The 21,175-nt window shown below is 39.3% G+C and overlaps 1 protein-coding gene across 5 annotated transcripts in view; it reads right to left on the reverse strand.

Annotated features, from left to right (window-relative positions):
• Positions 1-6,051: 6,051 nt before the first annotated feature.
• The window catches only part of KCNIP1 (potassium voltage-gated channel interacting protein 1), a 557,205-nt gene continuing 542,081 nt past the window's right edge, over positions 6,052-21,175 (reverse strand). For all 5 annotated transcript variants that reach the window (XM_088458909.1, XM_088458908.1, XM_088458911.1 and 2 more), the window contains 2 exons: positions 18,484-18,546; positions 6,052-6,742 (listed from right to left, as the gene is read on the reverse strand). In XM_088458909.1, the coding sequence (XP_088315035.1) occupies positions 6,695-6,742; positions 18,484-18,546 (111 nt within the window). In that variant the 3' untranslated portion in view covers positions 6,052-6,694. The remainder of the gene's footprint in view (positions 6,743-18,483; positions 18,547-21,175) is intronic.

The raw sequence follows: 21,175 nt of genomic DNA on the forward strand, positions 1-21,175 counted from the left end.
CATTAGGGGGGTACCAAGACAATTTCCCAAATGGTTTTTTCGCCGCTTATACATATATATATATATATATATATATATATATATATATATATTTAGTGTTTTCATATGATCCATTTTTCCAACCACAATATTTAAATGACAAAACTTTTTATAGAATTTACTGATTGGTTCATGTTATCTATTCCACCTTCCACTGTTAGTCCTCATTTCAACAATGCTACCCCACCATTGGCTGCACAGAATTGCCATCCATTCTGCTTTTCAATAGCCACACAGCTACTGTAAAACTGTTTCTTCGCTAATATTTTTAACAAATGTATTAAGCATTTCCCATACCTTAAAGAGTGTAATATCATTTGGGCAGGGTCATCCTTACCTTCGGTTTTATGTGAGTGTACTGTTTATCTTTGTTTTGTGTAATGAACCCCTAAGTGTACAGCATTGTAGTAAAAACTTAAACTCCCAATGTCTCACTTGACAGTAAGTTAGGAAAGTTAGGATATGTTCTTGTACCTGTTTTGCCTTATTTTGGACTTAAATTGACATATAAGGCCTGACGTAGAATTAGACACATTTGACAAAAAATGCATAAAAATAAACAAAAAGCTGTAGCATCTCAAGATGCACTACAACAGTGGCGGATCCAGAGGACAAACAGTATGTGTGTGTGACAGATGTGGCTTAACATTGCCAGAAGTAAATGCTACCCAATTATACACAATATAATAGTGTAATGAAGTGTCATATACATTAGACAGTGTGTAAACACTGTTATTGCTAAATGTTAAACTTGTATTTCAAATGTAGAATAGTTAAATACATATATAAACTATATATATATATATATATATATATATAGTTGAAAATAAATTCAATTAAATACAGACATCAACTGACTTCCTCTTAAATCAAATGGAAATACTCTTAACTACTGTAGTCTAAATGCATATTTCAATAAAGTAATGTGAATAGATGTCAACTTCCTATAATATGGCAAGTTAGCAACTACACTTATGATTAATAGGTCATATATAGTTGGAGGGATCCAGGGCGGGATGTACTAAGCATCGCATCCGCAATGTGGTACATCCCGCTTCTTATCGGGCACATATTGCGGTTGATTACAGTGGTATGTAACTAAAATATTGCAAAGCACCGCTTTCCCGATAATAGCTGTCCTTTGCGATGCCCACGGAGAGATGGACTTCCGGGTTTAAAACCCAGAAGTCCCTCTGGCATCCTTCTGCACTCAAGGGATTAAGCATGTGCAAGCTCCTACCAGGAATATATGCATCTATGTTCAGTTCTACCTTAGTCGTGTCTATTTGACTCTGCCCATATTGTACTAAACTTTCCCCCATTTCCTTGCCTTTCCAAGCTTTGGGCCTGAAATAAGGATCACATGGGCCTGGGGCTGAAAACTATCAAGGGTCCAAGTGGAGGAGCTGTGACCAGTGCTTTGTGGGTGTGGCCAGTGCCATGTGGGCGTATCCATCCTCTACACTAGGGGTGGGCAATAAGTGGCTCCCTAGCTGTTGTAAAACTACGTCCCCCAGCATTCCATGCCAAAGTTTTGCTATTTGGCCATACTAAAACTGTTGCAGGGCATGCTGGGATGTGTAGTTCAACAACAGCTGGAGGGCCGCTTATTGCCCACCCCTGCTCCACACTATCAGCCCCAATGTCTTCCTAAGTACAATATAGTAGAACAATTGCATCATTTTGTGAGAAAAATAGTAATACTGTACAATTTTAATACTTATGACTTATTTTTGCTTACTATGTGGTCAGCTAGGTGGCAGGACATCATCATGCTGTCATGATGGTGGGCCTATTTTTCTGTGGAGGCCTGGAGCTTTAGTCCCAACTGAATCAGATGTTAATCTGGCCCTGCCAAACCTGAAGAGTCGTGCAGTAAGTGTAGCTGGGTACACACATAAAGATTTTCTGTCCAACCATCCAACTAGTTGATTGGTTGGAATGAAAATCTGGTAACATATGGGAGTAAATGATGATCAGCAATTTGCTCCTAAATGCCAGAAAATAGATGAAAATGGCCGTCAGACAAGTTTGTTAAATGTTTGATCTAAACAATTTGTTCAAACAACAGTTTTTGTCCATTTTCCGGCATTTGGGAGCAAATCGCTGATTGTCATTTGCTTTCATACCTTACCAGATTTTCATACTAACCAATCAACTAGTTGGATGGTTGGACAGAAAATCTTTACATGTGTACCCAGCCTAAGACTTAAGGCCCCCATACACTGTGCAATTCAAAGTTGGTAAGATGTGTTGTACGATTGCCCTTGAAATTCTTCCCTTGAAATTTTTCATAAGATTTCCATCAAATGGTGTACGATTGATTGTTACGATCATAGGATAAGATGCATAGAAGTGTATCACATTGTACAAAAAAGATCGTAGATCTCTCTGCAAAACCATCTGAACTGCGATCCAACTAGAGGACGGCGGGGACGCGCATTGGGGTTGCAGAACACACAAAAACCACCTATTTTCATAAGATCAGTCTGTCCAACCTGGTGAAACTGTCCATATCGGGTAAAAAATCTTACCGTGTATGGGCACATTTACGTATATTATGAAAAAAACAGGCATATGGATTTTATGGCCTGAACAAACCGATTTATCAATTGAAAAGTGTGGGAGCCTCTGCTATGGAAACAATTGCCTGCTCTCAACACACTCAACACTCAAAATAAGTGTTATATTTTATTTTAATGTATAAAAATAGTATTATTTTGTTGAAAATGAATTGTCCTTGCTTTCCATCCCTTACCCGACATTTAGATAAGTGAAGCATCATATATTTATTTACAGTGTCAGCCTTTTCTCTAGCGGAACTTTTTGGTGAGATGATTCTTTGGGAGGAGGGCAGTAAGGGCTGTGTAACCAGGAATATATAAATATTTGCTGCCTGACCAGCTATAATCATATAATATGGTGCTTGATACTGTAGCATATTGTAGCGTGTTACCTAAACGAGTTACCTAAACGAGGGTATTTAATTAGCTTTTTTGTCCCCCAAAGAGTACTCAATAAGTACATCTAGGCACCTTTTTAGGGTGGATTGAAACCTAGAAAATTAAATAAAGTCAGCCATAAGAGAGAAATGAATGGGTATGTTATTCTATATTACAGCAGTAATACAGCAGGCTCAGTCAAAGCACGCAATAAAAAATCTGCAGCAGCACACACTGCATACAGTTAGGGCAACTTTATTGATGAAAGCTAGAAACCCGCAGTTCAACAAATGTACAACATGTCATAATACTTTCAGGGGGAATCGGTTCTTGTTAAGTCTTAATTGAATAATATATGTAAGTTATTCCTCATTGCACTATATATAAAGAATATTTATCAAAATAACATTAAAATTCAATTTGTTTACCTTAATACCCTGGTGGCCTATATCACTGTGCTATCACTATGGGCCTGATTCAGAGATGTATGCTATTTCTGCCACTGCTGCATCCTTGTACGCAGCTACTGTGCAGAAATATGCAGATGTTGTAACCGCTGGGAATGTATTGCGACGCCCACCGGCAGCTTTGCAAAAATGGTCACAACATGCCTGCGTTTTCTGCAGCCACTCTACATTACCTCCCCCAAACTCTACCTCACTGTCAATGACACTGCGAGTTTAAAGTTGCTGCGAGTGACTACAGTAATGTACCTTGATGCATACACCGTGCAATTTAGACGTATGAGCAGTTTACTGATAATCGCTCAACTCCATTAACATCGGTACAGTGTACAACTATGATTCAGGCCCTATGGCACATATAAGGGCAGATCCACTTAAGTGTGACCTGCCATCAGCAGCTGTCGCTGCACATATTCTGGCCAGTTACTATAGCTGATTTCTGCTTATGGGGGGCATCCACTAGACGATTTTATCCCTGTCCAACCTCTTAACGATTTTCCCTTGAAGTTTCCCTTGAAATATGATCTTCCACTCTGAACAATTTGCAAAGGATTTGCAAAAGATTTGCAAAGGATTTGCAAAAGATTTGCAAACGATTTGCAAAAGATCTAACAATAAACTATGTTGTTTTAATCTGTGATTGAGAGCTTTCAACTATAGTGGGCAGACAGTGGTTCATCGTTTGATCGTTCAGCATGAACGATGTGTAAACGATGTGTAAACGATTTGTAAGCAATCAAGTGAAATTGACCTGCATGTTCAGTCGATGGAGGAGACGGTCAAACGACCAGCGGGAGCGCGCATCGTACATCGTTAGAAACAATTACTGCACGATTTGCAAACGATGTTCGAACGATGTTCGAACAATGTTTGAACGATTATTGAACGATTTTATCATTATCGTTCAATCGTTCAACTTTATTGTCTAGTGGATACCCCCCTTTACACCTCTATAGGCTAAAATCAGCTACTGTGATTTACCACACAGGTTCTTCCCCATAGGGCCCGATTCAATTAGGTGCGATAAGTGCCATTTTCATGGTAAATTATCACACCCACGATAATATAGATTTTGCACCCACGATTTTTCGGTAAATTATCGCACCTGCGATAATCGAATACTGAGAGCCAGGCAAAAAGTTTTCACCATCTCAAACCAGGTGATAAAAAATGCTAAATCCCTATTTTTGCCTTAAAATGTGGGGTTTTCTTTCAGAACCCTTTGGACACTAATGATAAATTACCCCAAAAGTTTCTCGTAATTTGCCGAAAAATGACTGGTTACATTTTGGGTGAAAAAAAAAAAAAATCTATGAAAATGGGTTTAACATATTGGGTCTGGTATTTCGGGGGTGCTATATGGATGCGTCAAGTGTTTTAAACATTGCACGTGGTTGCAGCAGGCGTGTTTTTAACGTTTTTTAAAAGTGCGTTTTACGACAAGAAAATATACTTGCTCCAATTTTAATGTACCCCCAATTTATGTGTAACAGTAATTTCCAGGAAAAAAAATGCTTTCTATAATTTTTTTAAAAAAATTCAAATATGCAAATTACCGCCAGCTTTTGGAGTACAGATGTAATTTCCTGCATGTCATGACTTTTTCACCTATTTTCGCCCTGTTTTTTTATCGCACCGACCTATTCACCTGTCTTTTGCAAAAATGATAGCGCGCATGCGATAATTTCCCCCGGCAAAATCGGCTGATTTTATCGCCGGCTAAATTATCGCACCTAATTCAATACGGCCCAGTGTCTTAGGACTTTCACTGGTGCCAAGAAAAGTTCAGAGAGTTACTTTACAACAAACTTACTTGGGTGAGGGCTGTGTAATGCATCAAGTGTAGAAGTTGGCCATAGCAACCAATCATAGTCTGCCTATCATTTATCTAGTACATTCAAACAATCATAGGTAGAATCTGGTTGCTATGGATAACTTCTTCACTTGTCCTCTTTGGTTTGATACATCTCCCCCTTGGACTCGTCTCCTACTGCCCTGAAACAATGTATAAAAAAAGCCTATTTTGCACATTTTCATTCCATTGTATCTATTGTTGATACTTCATATTAAAAAAGTATTTCAAGCTGCTTTGTAAACTGTATAACAGCATTAAGCAGTGTACAGTTTATTTATGAAGTTTGTCAATGATGACACACTGACACACATACCTACATAATATCCAGGTATTGAAGTAATGCAAAGGTTAATAAACCTTTACCTCTTTGCAATCAGTGATATAAACCACATTATGCTACGCAACTACTATATTTAAATTAAATGATGACGCACTGTAGAAGAAATAAATGTGAAGTACATAAAAAAAAGAATATTGGATGCAGTTCGGTGACGCCCTACTCAGACTACCATATAGTAATAATAACATCACTCAAACGCTAGCACTTAAAATCACAATATGTCCTATTAATACAGCAAAGTAAATACTGTAATTTATTAAAACCCATATTTTAACATTATTTTAAATTGTACAGTAAAATAAATGCAGATCTTCGCTTACCAAGATGATAAATAAACAAGCTGAAGTAGGTCGTAAGTTCACATTTTATTTGTAATGTTAATAATAATAATGTATTTGGAATTTAGTTTCCTTTTGCGCTGTATTCAAAAATAAAAATATCAATCCATCATACACAAATAATGAAAAAATAAAGCATAATACATTTTTTTTTTTTTTACAATATTCTTAGATGGTACGGAAATATTTTTTTTATGTATGTTAAATTGTTAAACTATAATTTGGTATGATGTGTTCCTAAAACAAATATAAAATTTTATGGTAAGCGTCCAGCTTCCGATCACAGTAAATAGATAAGCAAGCTAACAGTATATAGTCTTATGCTTTGTAATCATACAAACTGTATGAGGTTAAAAAGCAGAAGGATTTATAACAGGCAATAATTTTCTGCGAATGATTCAGATGAAAGTAAAAAAAGGTTTGTTTTTTTTTGTTTTTTTTGTATATTTATTTAAATGCAGCATGCATCCAAAGGGATATTAAATCCAATGAATGTGTGATACCAGGGAAACAAAGTTGTTGGGTTTTTTTTCTTTCATATTCTATTGGCGTTTGTTGCTTGATGTCATAGACTTGTACAAAATTCTTCTCTTAATAGTTGTAAAATTTCTTACATTTCAAAAGAATAAAATCTTTGTGGTTAATTGTATAGTTTTATAAGGTGACCAGTGTTTCACAGCGTCATTCACCATCAACATTATTCTTCTTCTGAGATGTTACATGACATTTTCAAAGAGCTGCAACGACCTCATAATATTGTCATCCTAAAATAAAGGAAATATATAGCATTGTTAGTATGCAGAAAATTGATTGTTTCCTTGGTATAAACATTATCTAATTGTTTAAACTGATTGCTTTACTACTCTGTATTCTATTGCAAAGCGAAGGAGTCTAATTAAAAACATTAAAATCATTATGCCCAGCAATATAACTGCTGGAATTACTGATTATTACTGAAACTGGCTGTTGAATACACAGGCACACACTGCTACAATACTTCATTTCACAGGATGCAAATAATGTATCCACAGACAGAAAACTTCTATACCGCTCACTATCTGTAAAGTAATTGGAATGCACCTAAAGAGAAGTTACCTTAGCGGTTCTCACCATTGAAGTCAATGGTGGGAACCGCTCATTGGCTGAGAGGCGGAAGGCTCGTCTCTCTCAGACAACGAGCACTCAGCAACGGGATTTCTATAGTGAAATCCTGCCGCTGAGCTGTCATTTGGGTAGTATCGTCCTTAGAGGACGGAACTAATGTCCGCAAATTTTAATTTTTTTGTTTTGCCAAGCCCTATGGATGCCTACTTTGGAACGAAGAGGACGTGATTCACGCATAGGAGGATGTGAGTATGGAATTTTTTTACACGTACTTGTGGATTATCTACTTTGAGAAAAGGATGTGAAATGGCTTAAGGGATACATAGGTGAGTATGTGTGATAGTGAGTGTGAGCGTGCATGTGTGTGTACATGTATGTTTTAATAAACTTTTACTTTCATGGTGTGTGAGTTCTGTAATTTTTTTAATATTTCTTTTGCAGTGGAACTTCAGGTACCAGCGGACTCGTAATGCCCCGCCTGCTGGTACTTGTGGTTATCCAAGTACCAGCATGCGGGGAGCCTTGCTGATACTTGCAGTTCCACTGCAAAAGACAATATTTTTAACTCTTTCAATCGCACCACACTTTACATAATCAACACAGCACCCATCGCTCCAGGGGTGCATTGGATAGCCTTAGGCTATAAGCCTAGGCCTGGGGTGCCCTGGAGAGGGGGACCCCTTCAATGGGGGGTCCCCTATTCCCCAGGGATCCCCGACCTGGGCTGACTAGTGGTCATGGGTAATGCTTTGGCCAGTGAAAGGGTTCCCCTGGTTGTGGCATTACCCCTCGCTACCAATAGTTTGGTTCTGGTTATGGAAAATACAGGGGCCCCTGCACTTTTTGTCCCCTGTATTTCCATAACCAGGACTGGATCAGAGCCCAGTGCTGGTTGTGCATCATTTGTCCCCTGTATTTTGAAAACCAGGGCTGGATCTGACTAGCTTGGTGCTGGTTGTGCTTAATACAAGGGAAAAGAAAAGTAAATGTTTGTGCTCCACGCTACAAAAGGCAGCTTAAACCAAATGTGAATATCTTTATTCACGATAAACTTATAAACTGATGAAAATAAAAACAGTTCGAGCGCTCTTTCTAGGTACAGTATAGAGGATGATTAGTCCCAAAATGATGAAAGTCAGTCACTTGGCGATGTGAAAAATAAAGTTTTAAAATATAGTCACTTCTCTGTAGATTTTACTTTCCTTATTTGAAATCCTAGTTCTGTAAGTTTCTATAAAAATGTATGATTCTTTATGTTTAAATGTCCGACAACCTGGTTCCTCCAATAAAACCAGTTATAGTTCAACACGACAGCCCCTCAGTGTCAGCATGATAGCTGAATTGATATATGAAAAACAAGGTATGAGGACACAATATAGTGTAAAAAAATTATTCATTTAATAAAAAGCACAATAAAAATGGCCACATACCATCAAAATCCTTTTATGAAAGGTACAATTTTACACATATAGTGATATTGATACCCCCCCTATTGAGCAGTACCTTCCTAGGAGGAGATTCAGGATAGCAGCACTTCAGGATAGTACACCAACCCTTTAATGGTCATTTTCAAGGTGTGTATGGAGGTAAATCTGACCAGGCATTTATAGCAAGTGTTTCTGTTCCCTCCCCTATGTCCTGTCAATTAATTCTAATAACTCCTTTTTCTAGATATATCGTTAATCTAAATATGTAGGTTTAGGAAATGTAGATAATTCCTTACCCCATCCTGGGTACCGTGTATGTTCCCTTTCATTAGTTCATGTCGCATGGGTCTAATTCACTGCGATGCGTTCCACCTCTTGGAATGCATCACGTGACCCACATTTCATTCCCTTCACTGAATCTCGTGGTGATCACTGTGATGTTGTCATTAGTGATCTTCATGCGTTCCACCCTTTGGAACGCATCATGTCATAGTGCATGTATTCATCCTGGTGATTTTAGGACAATATTTTCTTTGAATATGGTGCGTACCACCTCCTGTGGCACACTGTAACACCACTCATCAAAATACTTCTCGGTTCTATGTGTCTCCCCGTGCCATACCTCCATGCGTTGCACTCTCCGGAGGTGCACGTTGATGCAATACACCACTTGGTTCCGGAGCTCTAGAGCCCTATATTCCTTACTTTGAAGCCACTTCTTTAGTAATATGTGTTTTGTCCTCACACAGCGGGTATATATGAGGGATTTGATCATATTAACATCATGCATCGAAGCAATAATGTAATTGAAAAAACACGTCACAATATCCAGTGGGATCCACAAATACATAAATATAACTCTTCAACTTTCCCTTAAAAAATATGCTGAAAATGTAAAAGTTGCACATGTCCAGGCACATATAAAAACCCAAGAGTAAATGAAGGTAAAATGCATAAAATAAAATTCATATGTAGAAAATAAACCATAAAAAAATATCAGTTTAAAACCACAATAATCATTAAATATACGTGTTATGGTCAGAGATGGTAAAAAATATATGAATATGACCATACTTGTTTTAAGACATTCTTATAAGAACCGCTTAAGTTCAAAGTCTGCATTTAAGCCGTGTGGTTCTAGTGTCTTAGCTTCATAAATTAGCCTAATTTCTGCCTTGGCTAAAAAGGTTTCCACTCCTTTAGTGCGCCAATTACCTTCAACTTTTTTAATGCCCATGATGCATTTAAATTCATTTATAGATCCCTGATGTTTCTCGAAAACATGTTTGGACAATGAGAATGATTTATAACACCTCTCTTAATATTTCTTAGGTGTTCAGCCCACCTTTCTCTTAAGTTTTCTGGACGTCTTCCCAATGTATTGCAATCCACAAACACACACATTCAATTACATATGTACAATTCGTACTATTACATGTAATGAATTCTTGTACCTTAAAAGTCCTTTCATTGGAGCTTGAGTTGAACGTCTCCAATTTTGCTGTCTGTTGTGTATGTGTGGTGCAGACTATGCAAGACCAACAGCGATAAAAACCTTTAGTTTTTATCCTCCCCATTCTTTTCTCTGGTCTAGTGCTTATAACCAGTGTATTGTTTACATTGGGAGTTCCCCTGTATGTGAATGTGGGTCCAGAGGCAATAATGTCCTTCAAAGCAGGATCTTGTTGTAATAGATATTTTTTTCTGAAAATGTGTTCTACTGATTTGTATCAATTATTATACGTGGTGATAAAAGGAACATTGGGTTTCCCAGTTATGTTATTTTTATCTTTATATTCTAATAGATCTTTTTGTGGAAAATTTTGCATTTCTTCAATAGTATTTTCTATCGACACTTTATCATATACTTTTACTATAAATTTATGTTCTAAATTTTTTACCTGATCACTGAAAATCCACTCATTAGCGCAATTTCTGCATACTCTATGAATTCGGGATGTTTTTAAGCCACCTCGGGTGATGATGGCTACTGACATTATTTTATGAGTTACTGTCAGTGGGTTTTTCCTAAAAATTTTGTGGCAAGATGGTCATCCGCCTTATAAATCACCAAGTCTAAAAAATGTACTTTCTTCTGATCCACATTAAAAGTCAAGGATATACTAAAATTATTATGATTAAGATATTCACAGAACAATTTAGGATTCTCCTCTTCCCCACTCCAAATAAATAATGTTGTCTATAAATCTTAGATACAAAAAAGGGGGAATTGCTTTACTGGCGCTAATTAGTAACAAGTAGGAGATAGACACTGGTGTGGAAAATGTGAGGGCATTGGATGAGTAAAGCTATATGCTTGTTTAAAAAGTCTGCACTATCACCTGTGTTTTTTTAATTTATTTTGGGTATTCCAACTTTGGAAGAACACTACATCCATGAAGATTACCACATAGAGGATATGAACAATACTTACTTTCAAAGTAAGAGTATATGTGATTGACAGTTGTTGGAAACTCACATCTTAAATTTTCTACACCGGTGTCTATCTCCTACTTGTATTATTAATAGTTAGTGCCAGTAAGGCAATTCCCCCTTTTTTTGTATCTATCCATGTTCATGAGTGTGGTGAAAACTCATTTGTTTTGCTTTTAGGCTGCAGATTTGGTTGCGCAATTAGTAAGGTCATTTCTGTATTTGTTTTTGTTTCCATGGTCTATAAGTCTTAGCCACATAGGTATGTTTTCTATATAGGGGTTATTGTTCCATACTACCATATCCTCCCACCATCCCATGAAAAGGTTAGCGTATGAAGATGCCATCCTGCTACCCTTTGCCATTCCCTTCTTTTGTATGTAATATTGTTAGTTAAACCAGAAATAATTATTAGTCAAGATAAAATATATAGATTCTTTGATAAAATCTAATTTGTTTTCATCTATTTGGTCTTAGTTTTTCCTTAGGGCATATGCAACTGCATTGATACCTAACTGGTGGTCAAATATGGTATATAGGTATATAGATAGATATGGTATCAAATTAGATTTTATCAAAGCATCTATAGATTTTATCTCGACTAATAATTATTTCTGGTTTAATGGACAATATTACATTCAAAAGTAGGGAACAGCGATGGGTAGCAGGATGGCACCTTCATACGCTAAACTTTTCATGGGATGGTGGGGGGATATGGTAGTATGGTACAATAACCCCTATATAGAAAACATATCTATGTGGCTAAGATTTACAGACAACATATTTTTTATTTGGAGTGGGGAAGAGGAGGATCTTAAATTATTCTGTGAATATCTTAATCATAATAATTTTAGTATATCCTTGACTTTAAAAGTAGATCAGAAGGAAGTAAATTCTTTAGACTTGGTGATTTATAAAGCGGATGACCATCTTGCCACAAAAAATTATGAAAAACTCACTGACAGTAACTCGTACATTAATGTCAGTAGCCATCATCATCCAAAGTGGCTTAAAAACACCCCGAAGAAACAAATTTGTAGAGTATGCAGAAATTGCACTAACGAGGGTACTGTATCTTCAGTGATCAGGTAAAAAATTTAGAACATAAATTTATTGCAAAAGGATATGATAAAGTGTCAATAGAAAATACTATTGAAGAAATGAAAAATATTCCACAAAAAGATCTATTAGAATATAAAGATAAAAATAACATAACTGGGAAACCCAATGTTCCTTTTATCACCACGTATAATAATTGATACAAATCAGTAGAACACATTTTCAGAAAAAATTGGTATCTTTTACAACAAGATCCTGCTTTGAAGGACATTATTCCCACTAGACCTACATTCACATACAGGAGAACTTCCAATGTAAACAATACACTGGTTATAAGCACTAGACCAGAGAAAAAAACGAGGAGGATAAAAACTAAAGGTTTTTATCGCTGTTGGTCTTGCATTGTCTGTACCACACATACACAACAGACAGAAAAATTGGAGACATTCAACTCAAGCTCCAATGAAAGGACTTTTAAGGTACAAGAATTCATAACATGTAATAGTACGAATTGTATATATATATATAATTGAATGTGTGTGTGTGAATTGCAATACATTGGGAAGACATCCAGAAAACTTAGAGAAAGGTGGACTGAACACCTAAGAAATATTAAGAGAGGTGTTATAAATCATTCTTTCTCCAAACATTTTTTAGAGAAACATCAGGGATCTATAAATTAAATTAAATGCATCATGGGCATTACAAAAGCTGAAGGTAATTGGCGCACTAAAGGAGTGGAAACCTTTTTAGCCAAGGCAGAAATTAGACTCATTTATGAAGCTAAGGCACTAGAACCACACGGCTTAAATGCCGACTTTGAACTTAAGAGGTTCTTATAAGAATGTCTTAAAACAAGTATGCTCATATTCATATTTTTTTTACCATCTCTGACCATAACACGTATTTTTAAGGATTATTGTGGTTATGTTTTTTTATGGTTTATTTTCTACATATGAATTTTATTTTATGCATTTTATCTTCATTTACTCTTGGGTTTTTATATGTGCCTGGACATGTGCAACTTTTAAATTTTTAGTACATTTATTGAAGGAAAGTGGAAGGGTTATATTTATGTATTTGTGCTCTTTTGTGAGGATTTAACCGCAATGTAAAGCAGTGGTCCCACTGGATTTTGTGACATGTTTTTTCAATCACATTATTGCTTAGATGCATGATGTTAACATGATCAGATCCCTCATATATGCCCACTGTGTGAGGACAAAACACATATTACTAAAGAAGTGGCTCCAAAGTAAAGAATATAGGGCTCCGGAACCAAAGTGGTGCATTACACCAACATGCACTTCCAGGGAGACACATAGAACCGAGAAGTATTTTGATGAGTGATGTTATGGTGTGCCATATACGCACCATATTCAAAGACAATATTGCCCTGAAATCACCAATATAAATACGCGAACTGTGACGCGATGCGTTCCAAAGGGTGGAATGCATGGCAATCACTAATGACGACATCACAGTGATCACCACAAGATTCAGTGAAGGGAATGAAATGCAGGTCACGTGATGCGTTCCAAGAGGTGGAACGCACCGCAATGAATCAGACCCATGCGACATGAACTAATGAAAGGGAACAGACACGTTATCCAGGATGGGGTAAGGAGTTATCTACATTTCCTAGACCTACATATTTAGATTAACATTATACTGTATCTAGAAGAAGGAGTTATTAGAATTAATTGACAGAACACACCCCCTGATAGGAGATAGGGGAGGGAACAGAAACACTTGCTAGAAATACTGTACCTGGTCAGGTTTCCCTCCATGCACACCTAGAAAATGACCATTAAAGTAGGGATGTGCAGGCTCGGTTGTACTCGGTTCCGTTCGGTTCTTTTTACTGAATCTTATTGGCTATCCAAAACTCGTGACAGCTGAAACCCAATAAGATCCGGTAAAAAGAACCGAACGGAACCGAGTAGAACCGAGCCTGCACATCCCTACATTAAAGGGTTGAAAATCATTGGTGTATTATCCTGAATTGCTGCTATCCTGAATTTGCTCCTAGGAAGGTACTGCTAAATAGGGGGAGCGTCAATACCACTATATGTGTAAAATTGTACTTTCCCAAAAGGAATTTGATGGTACGCTTTTTATTACATGAATAAATGTTCTGTTTTTACACTATATTGTGACCCCATACCTTGTTTTTCATATGTCAATTCGGCTACTACGCTGACACTGAGGGGCTGTCGTGTTGACCAATAACTGGTAATATTGGAGGAACCAGGTTGTTGGACATTTCAACATAAAGAATCAGACATTTCAATAGAAACTTACAGAACTGGGATTTCAAATAAGGAAAGTAAAATCTACAGAGAAGTGACTATATTTTAAAACTTTATTTTTCACATCTCCAAGTGACTGACTTTCATCACTTTGGTACTAAGCATCCTCTATACTGTACCTAGAAAGAGCGCTTGAACTGTTTTTATTTTTTTCAGTTAATTCAGGGGACCCGTACGTAGTTTGTCCCCAGAATTTAACACAACAAATACTGAGTCTCAAAAGCCCAGGGCTGGTTGTGCTTTGGGGGAGTGTGGGGGGGGGGGGGGGGGGAAGGCCACACCGTATTATTTTTATTTTTGCACTGGTTTCCATTTTGTTTAACACAGAAGCACAGATGGATCTCACTTATCCGTCCTTGTATCTGTGTGTTTATTTTTGTACACACAGATGCATGTATCTGTGCATACATCTAAGTTAAGTGTGTCCGGCATACTATCCAGAAAGTATGCTAGTGACAGCCATACAGTACAGACTGCATCCTAATGACAGCCATACAATACATACTGCTTCCTAGACACTGTTGTGCAATACAGACTGCAGTCTAATAACTGCTATAACATACATCTTAATCCTCTGGACCGCAACAGAAAATAAACTGCCTGCTAATGACCATCAATTCAGATTTTTAGTGACCAATATACAATACAGGTTTCAATGTAGACAAAAGTGATTGGACACCCCTGTACAAGCGAAATACATACCATGCATACCATTGCACATACGTTCCAAATGGCCACTAATGTGGCAGTTTTGACAAGAAAACTTTGTAGGGAGGCCCATACACTTGCAGTTCTATGGAAACAATGAATGTTTTTATCAGAATGACAATGCCACCTGTCATGTTTCCAGGGCGAAGCTGGACTGGTATACAGAAAATTCAGTAATCCGGATAGATTGGCCAGCTCTGAATCAGCTCTTAACCCCATTGAGAACCTCTGGGATGAATTGGAGCCACGGGTGCGTTCTAGGCTCAACCTTCTTCAGTGTCACAGTTGGTCACTGTACTTAAGGCAGAAAGGCAAAACTTACCGCCTGCCATTGTCCATAAACTTGTGGACCATTTGCCAAGAAGGGTGTCTACAGTAATCACAGCATGTGGTGGACCAAAAAAGCACTGTAGTCAATAAAATCTCGTGGATCTACTTGCTGTCAGTGTCCAATCACTTTTGTCTACATAGTGTAGATATAGATATACAAGCAAGCTTCCAAGTCACCACCATATAAAACAGAGAGCATCCAAGAACACAGAACATCATAAAGGCCATAGCAGTGCAAAGAACATCCTAGTGATCACAAAACAATACAGTAAGCATTGTAGTAACTGATGTACAATATAGGGAACAATTGCGATGCAGAAGGGATCCTAATGAATACCAAACTATACAGAGAGGAGCCTAGTGACTGCTATACAATGCATAGCATACTACTGACCGCCATGCAATACATACATTCGTTTTAATGACAACATACAATATAGAAATTATCCTAGTGCGTGCCATACAATACAGAGAGCATCCTAGTGACATGTATTTATGACAGCATCCTGAGGTGACCTCTGTTGGCTGTCATCCATCTGTGACTTTATGCAAATGCCGCTACAAAGTCCTTCCCTTGTGTACATCCATGCATCTGAATGTGCAAAGACTGAGCCTCCCACTGTCATTGCCCGTACACGCTATAATACCGATTGGTGCATCCTTAGACGCTACCATCGACTACCATTAGCGTGCGCATCAATTGCAACTTTGCAACTTATATACCCCATGGGATGCATGCACTCTAGGAGTTTTTAAGAATTTTCATGTGTGCGCAGTCGCAATAAAATCGCTCAACTACATGAGCATCAGCATTTCATCCCACGGTTCTAGCTGCATCCAGTCCTATGTGTTGCAACAGATTAACACCAATAATTATCACAGCAGCCAATCAAAAGTAGATAGTGTGGGAAAACACTTGTGACTAATTTTCAGCTTAATGGACTTCAGTGACTCCCTGCTTTAATCATTAAGCAGCAGTCAGTGCTAATTGTAGGCTAATCTTTTTTTTATTAGTAGGTTAAAGGCTCCTCTACATGGACTATTACCTATCTAGAATGAATAAAAAATACATCATTTCAGATTTGCAATGTGATGTATCAAGATTTTATTTGTTTTGGTATACAGTAATAAGCTGGCATTTTAGGGAACTGTGGGCCTGATTCAGAGCCGGACGCTCTTTCAGAACGCTCGCTCTGAATCAGTGCCCTCCTTCCCTTTTTTTAGAGCGGCCTCCTGGCCGCTCGTATAGCTGTAGGTGACCACTCACAGCTATAGCGAGCGGCCAAAAAAGATGGTAGCGATGGTCAAGACCATCGAGACCATCGGGCTTGCGACGAGACCCTTGTGGTAGGGTCTCGTTGCCGCAAGCCCTGGAGTGCTTTCGGCTCTATAAGAGCCGAAGGCACTCCCACTGACATCACTTGTCATTATAGGAACGCCTCCGTCTGGGCAGCCACGCCCCCGCCTCCATCTGGGCAGCCACACTCACCATCACTCACCATCGGCAGCAGGCCCCCTTTGGTACGAGACCCATAGCGACGGCTTGGCCGTCGCTATCCTGGTCTTGCACATGCGCACGACGGAGCAGGGTCCGTCGTGCGCATGCGCACTGGGCCAACATCAACCCGCTTGCGAGCGCTCGCAAGCGGGTCTGAATTAGGCCCTGTGTCCATTGTGCTAGGTCCACTAAGTTTACAGAGTTGCCACTGCAGGTGTCCCACACCCACAGTGAAAATGGGCTGGGAGAATGCCCAAATTGTTCAGCATAGTCTTGTTTGCATCTGTAAGGGGAGGAGTGATGTGTGTTGTGCATTCTCCTTCCACAGAGGTACCAGTGCTGCACTGACCATTCTGTGGCTGCTATTCACTTTGGCAGGGGGATCCCACATTTGTAAGTGGGGCTAAATTAATTAAAAACCAAGGTGTTTGACCCCCCACCTACCCCCACCACTCAGATCCTCAACCTGCCGTAGGAATAGGTAGCTTAGGCCAGTTTTCACTAGATTATTTAATTTTGGGTGAGAGTGCTTTACTTCTGTGCACAGAACCAATGTATTCATAAATGTCACTGACACCTTTCTACCCAATACCCCACCTCACTCTCCCATGCTGCTCCTCTCTTTGACAAACCATTATTGCATGTCTTTTTTAAACTGTAAATAATAAAAAAAGCTATTTATGTTATAAGACCTCTGTATCTTCCAGCAGGCTCCTGCCATAACCTGGCAACATGGTTGTCATACAGTAGTTTTAAGCATTTCCGCCTCAAAGCAGTGAGGCCCATAACTTCAATTACTGATCATGGCCGATCTGTACGGAGTTTGTATGTTCTCCCAGTGTTTTTGTAGGCTAGCTGCAGTTTCCTCCACACTCCAACAATATACTGTTAAGTTAATTGTCTGCTAACACAAAAAATAATATATGTGTCCATGTGATATAGATTGTAAGATCCACTGGGGGAGGGACTGATGTGAATGACTGAAATATTTTCTGTAAAGTGCTGCGGAATATGTGTTCACTATATAAATAACTATTATCAAATAAATAATTCTATTCTCAGTAAGTACCTATAAACAGAGTGGTAATGCAGCAGTAGTAGGGAATTTTGAGATGGGCCTATGAAAAAGATTACATACATAAGATCAGTTAAAAATAATTATTTTGTTTGCATTAAAATAGAGTATAATTAAATGCCCGGCCTTTCTCCTTATGCGTTACCACCTGATTGCCAACCTCCAAATCTCCCAACCTGTCCCATTACAGTACTGTACATTTGTCACTACTGTATATTGACCTTTAAAATATTTTCCTACTACAGTTATTCTGCTTTCTATAGGAGTTCCTCCTTAATTTGCCACAATAAATGGAAAAAGATAATAGGGATTGAACTACTAACTGAAGGGTTTTTAGATGGCAGGTTTGCAGGAAGATATATGTGCCCATGGCACTCTCATCTCAATTTCTAGTGAAAAAGAATTATTATAGCAGAAATATATTGAAGAACACCATAAACTGATACATAAAGTACAATATTACCTTTAAGGCTAAATATTTTGAAGAGAAAAACATCGCTTTCTTAATTTGCAGAATAGATCACAGTCTAGTTTTAAAGTAAACAAAGTAATTTCTTACCTCTTGGCATGATTCAATGAATTCATCTAAAGTTACAACACCATCTTTATTTTTGTCCATTTTCTGTAAGAAAAAATGATGTATGGTTTGGATCAATATGAGCAAAAATATACAGGATTTGCATTACGTAGCAACAAGGGGTGTATAATGGCTTGATCACATGTGTGTTATTTAAATTCTTCTCTCATTCGTTCACATAGAGATCACTGATTTCTAAGGAGAACCATGCTAGTACAGAACACATGGGGCCCCAGGCTAAGCGTGTAAGTCTTCAGTCCCAAGCAATCACTGAAAGAACAAGTAATACCCCTTTTACACCTAAATTCCGGGTCTGATCCGGAGTTGGAACAAAGTTCCTATCCGGATCAGACTCGGAATTTTGCCGGCGCTGACTCGGGATATTCCCGAGTTAGCGCCGCTCACACCGCAGTCGGGTCTGCATAGACCCGGCTTTTGCGGAGTGAAAGTGGACGCTTGGAGATGACGTCATCTCCAAGCGCCACTGAAGCCGGACCAATCGGCCGGCTAGCAGCGCACTCCAGGTCATCGTGACCCGGAGTGCGCTGTTCTCATAGCAGGGTTTCACGGGCTACGCCCGTGTTAAACCCTGCTAGTTACCTGGGTTGGATTGCCGGGTCACTCGACCCGGCGATCCAACCCTCTCCCCTTTTACACCAGGGAGCTGCCCGGGTTAACCCTTCAAAAACCCGGGTTTTAGCTCCGGTGTAAAAGGGGTATAGCTGTGCATCTTGGTCAAAGCCATGCTGCACTGCAGGTGTGGCAGATTTAAAATGTGCAGAGAAATTTAGATTTGGGAGGGGTGTGTCCAAACTGACATCTGAATTGCAGTGTACAAATAAAGCTGTCCAACATTTGTGGGCTACATGCAAAAGCAGCCAGTATTTACCCCACATGCAAAAAAATTTATGTATTTGCACCCCTTGCATTGTAACATGGTTTGTCCAGGTACAGAGTTATACCCCTTTTACACCAAAATTCCGGGTCTGACCCAGAGTTGGAACAAAGTTCCTATCCGGATCAGACCCGGAATTTTGCCGGCGCTGACTCGGGATATTCCCGAGTCAGCGCCGCTCACACCGCAGTCGGGTCTGCATAGACCCGGCTTTTGCGGAGTGAAAGTGGACGCTTGGAGATGACGTCATCTCCAAGTGCCACTGAAGCCAGGCCAATCGGCCGGCTAGCAGCGCACTCCAGGTCTTCGTGACCCGGAGTGCGCTGTTCCATAGCAGGGTTTCACGGGCTACCCCCGTGTTAAACCCTGCTAGTTACCTGGGTTGGATTGCCGGGTCACTCGACCCGGCGATCCAACCCTCTCCCCTTTTACACCAGGGAGCTGCCCGGGTTAACCCTTCAAAAACTCGGGTTTTAGCTCCGGTGTAAAAGGGGTATCACTTGCTCTATCTTACTCTATTTCATACTTACCAAATTTTTGCTGCACCTTTCCAGGAGCAGCCGGAGAGCCTGCTGCTTTCATCTTCGGGGGCAGAGCCTGACTATAGTCGTCATTAGGCCCCACTCCCTTTACAGTAAAACCCCACAATTTGCGGGTCTTTGAGGAGGGGGCGGGTCTAAATGCAGCGATTCGCTTCATTTAGCCCTGTCCTCTCCCGACGGACCTGCATTTGCTTGGAAAATCTCCCCGGCCTGCCCACTTTACTAGGAAGTGGGCGGGATGCGGGAGATTTGCATACTCTATCGGGACTCCCGGGAGAGCAGGTAAGTATGCTCTATTCCCAACTCTGAATCAGGCCCTGAGTCAGAGCAGAAGCTCTATGGTTGATACTGGACTATTCTGTAATTTATCTGGCATCAGAAAAGGAATCCAGAGTGACAGGAATTATAAACAAATCAAGGACAATGCAGGCAGAGATGGAGAGAAGTTAAACAATCCAAAGTTTAAATGATCGAAAGTTTAAACGATCCATAAGTTATGCACAGATAATCAAAGCAGAGACATAATCAGGGACAAGCCAGCCCAATACATATATGTATACGGGAATCACATTGATGCGTGACTTTTGTGGTCAGCCAGGGCAGGTCAACTTCCTTTCAACAGATAATGGAGTAACTAGAAATTATGTTTTTCTTCTGTGATTATGCCCATAATGTATTCTAGGTTACTAATACTGCCATAGAAAGAAAATTACATGGCTAAACTATATCTACCAGTAGTAAGCTGTATTGGCAGACCCTATAGATGGTATACTGTAGGTGGTAGCAGTGTGTGATGGAGGTCAGTCCAACAAATAACTTAACCAGGTATTTGAATTATTTACCAGGTAAAACAGTCTTACAGGATGACACAGAGTTAATGCAGCGGGTATGTATAACAGGTACACAGTGCACATATAATGGTTGTACCAGATCCAGCCAGGAATGTATAGTGGATCACAGATAGTGTGCGGACAAACAAGAGCACACACACCTGTGTTTGTACATATAGTGGTGAGTATGCACGGAGATAAAGTATGACGCACATGCTCAGTAGTGCACAAGGTTGGTAGTTGTGCCTCTCGCTGTACAGGGTCTTAGCGCCAGACAATACAATACAGGGAACCCTCTCCTAACACCCCCCACTTTTTTGCCCTTCTACTCCATGGGAGGTTTCTGTACTCCCTGAGCTCGCCTTAGAACACCTGCGTTACGGTTTGACAGGTGTACCGCCTCAGTC

The sequence above is a fragment of the Taudactylus pleione genome, unplaced genomic scaffold (genome assembly GCF_031769625.1).
Source record: "Taudactylus pleione unplaced genomic scaffold, aTauple2 ptg000864l, whole genome shotgun sequence".
Lineage (NCBI taxonomy): Eukaryota > Metazoa > Chordata > Amphibia > Anura > Myobatrachidae > Taudactylus > Taudactylus pleione.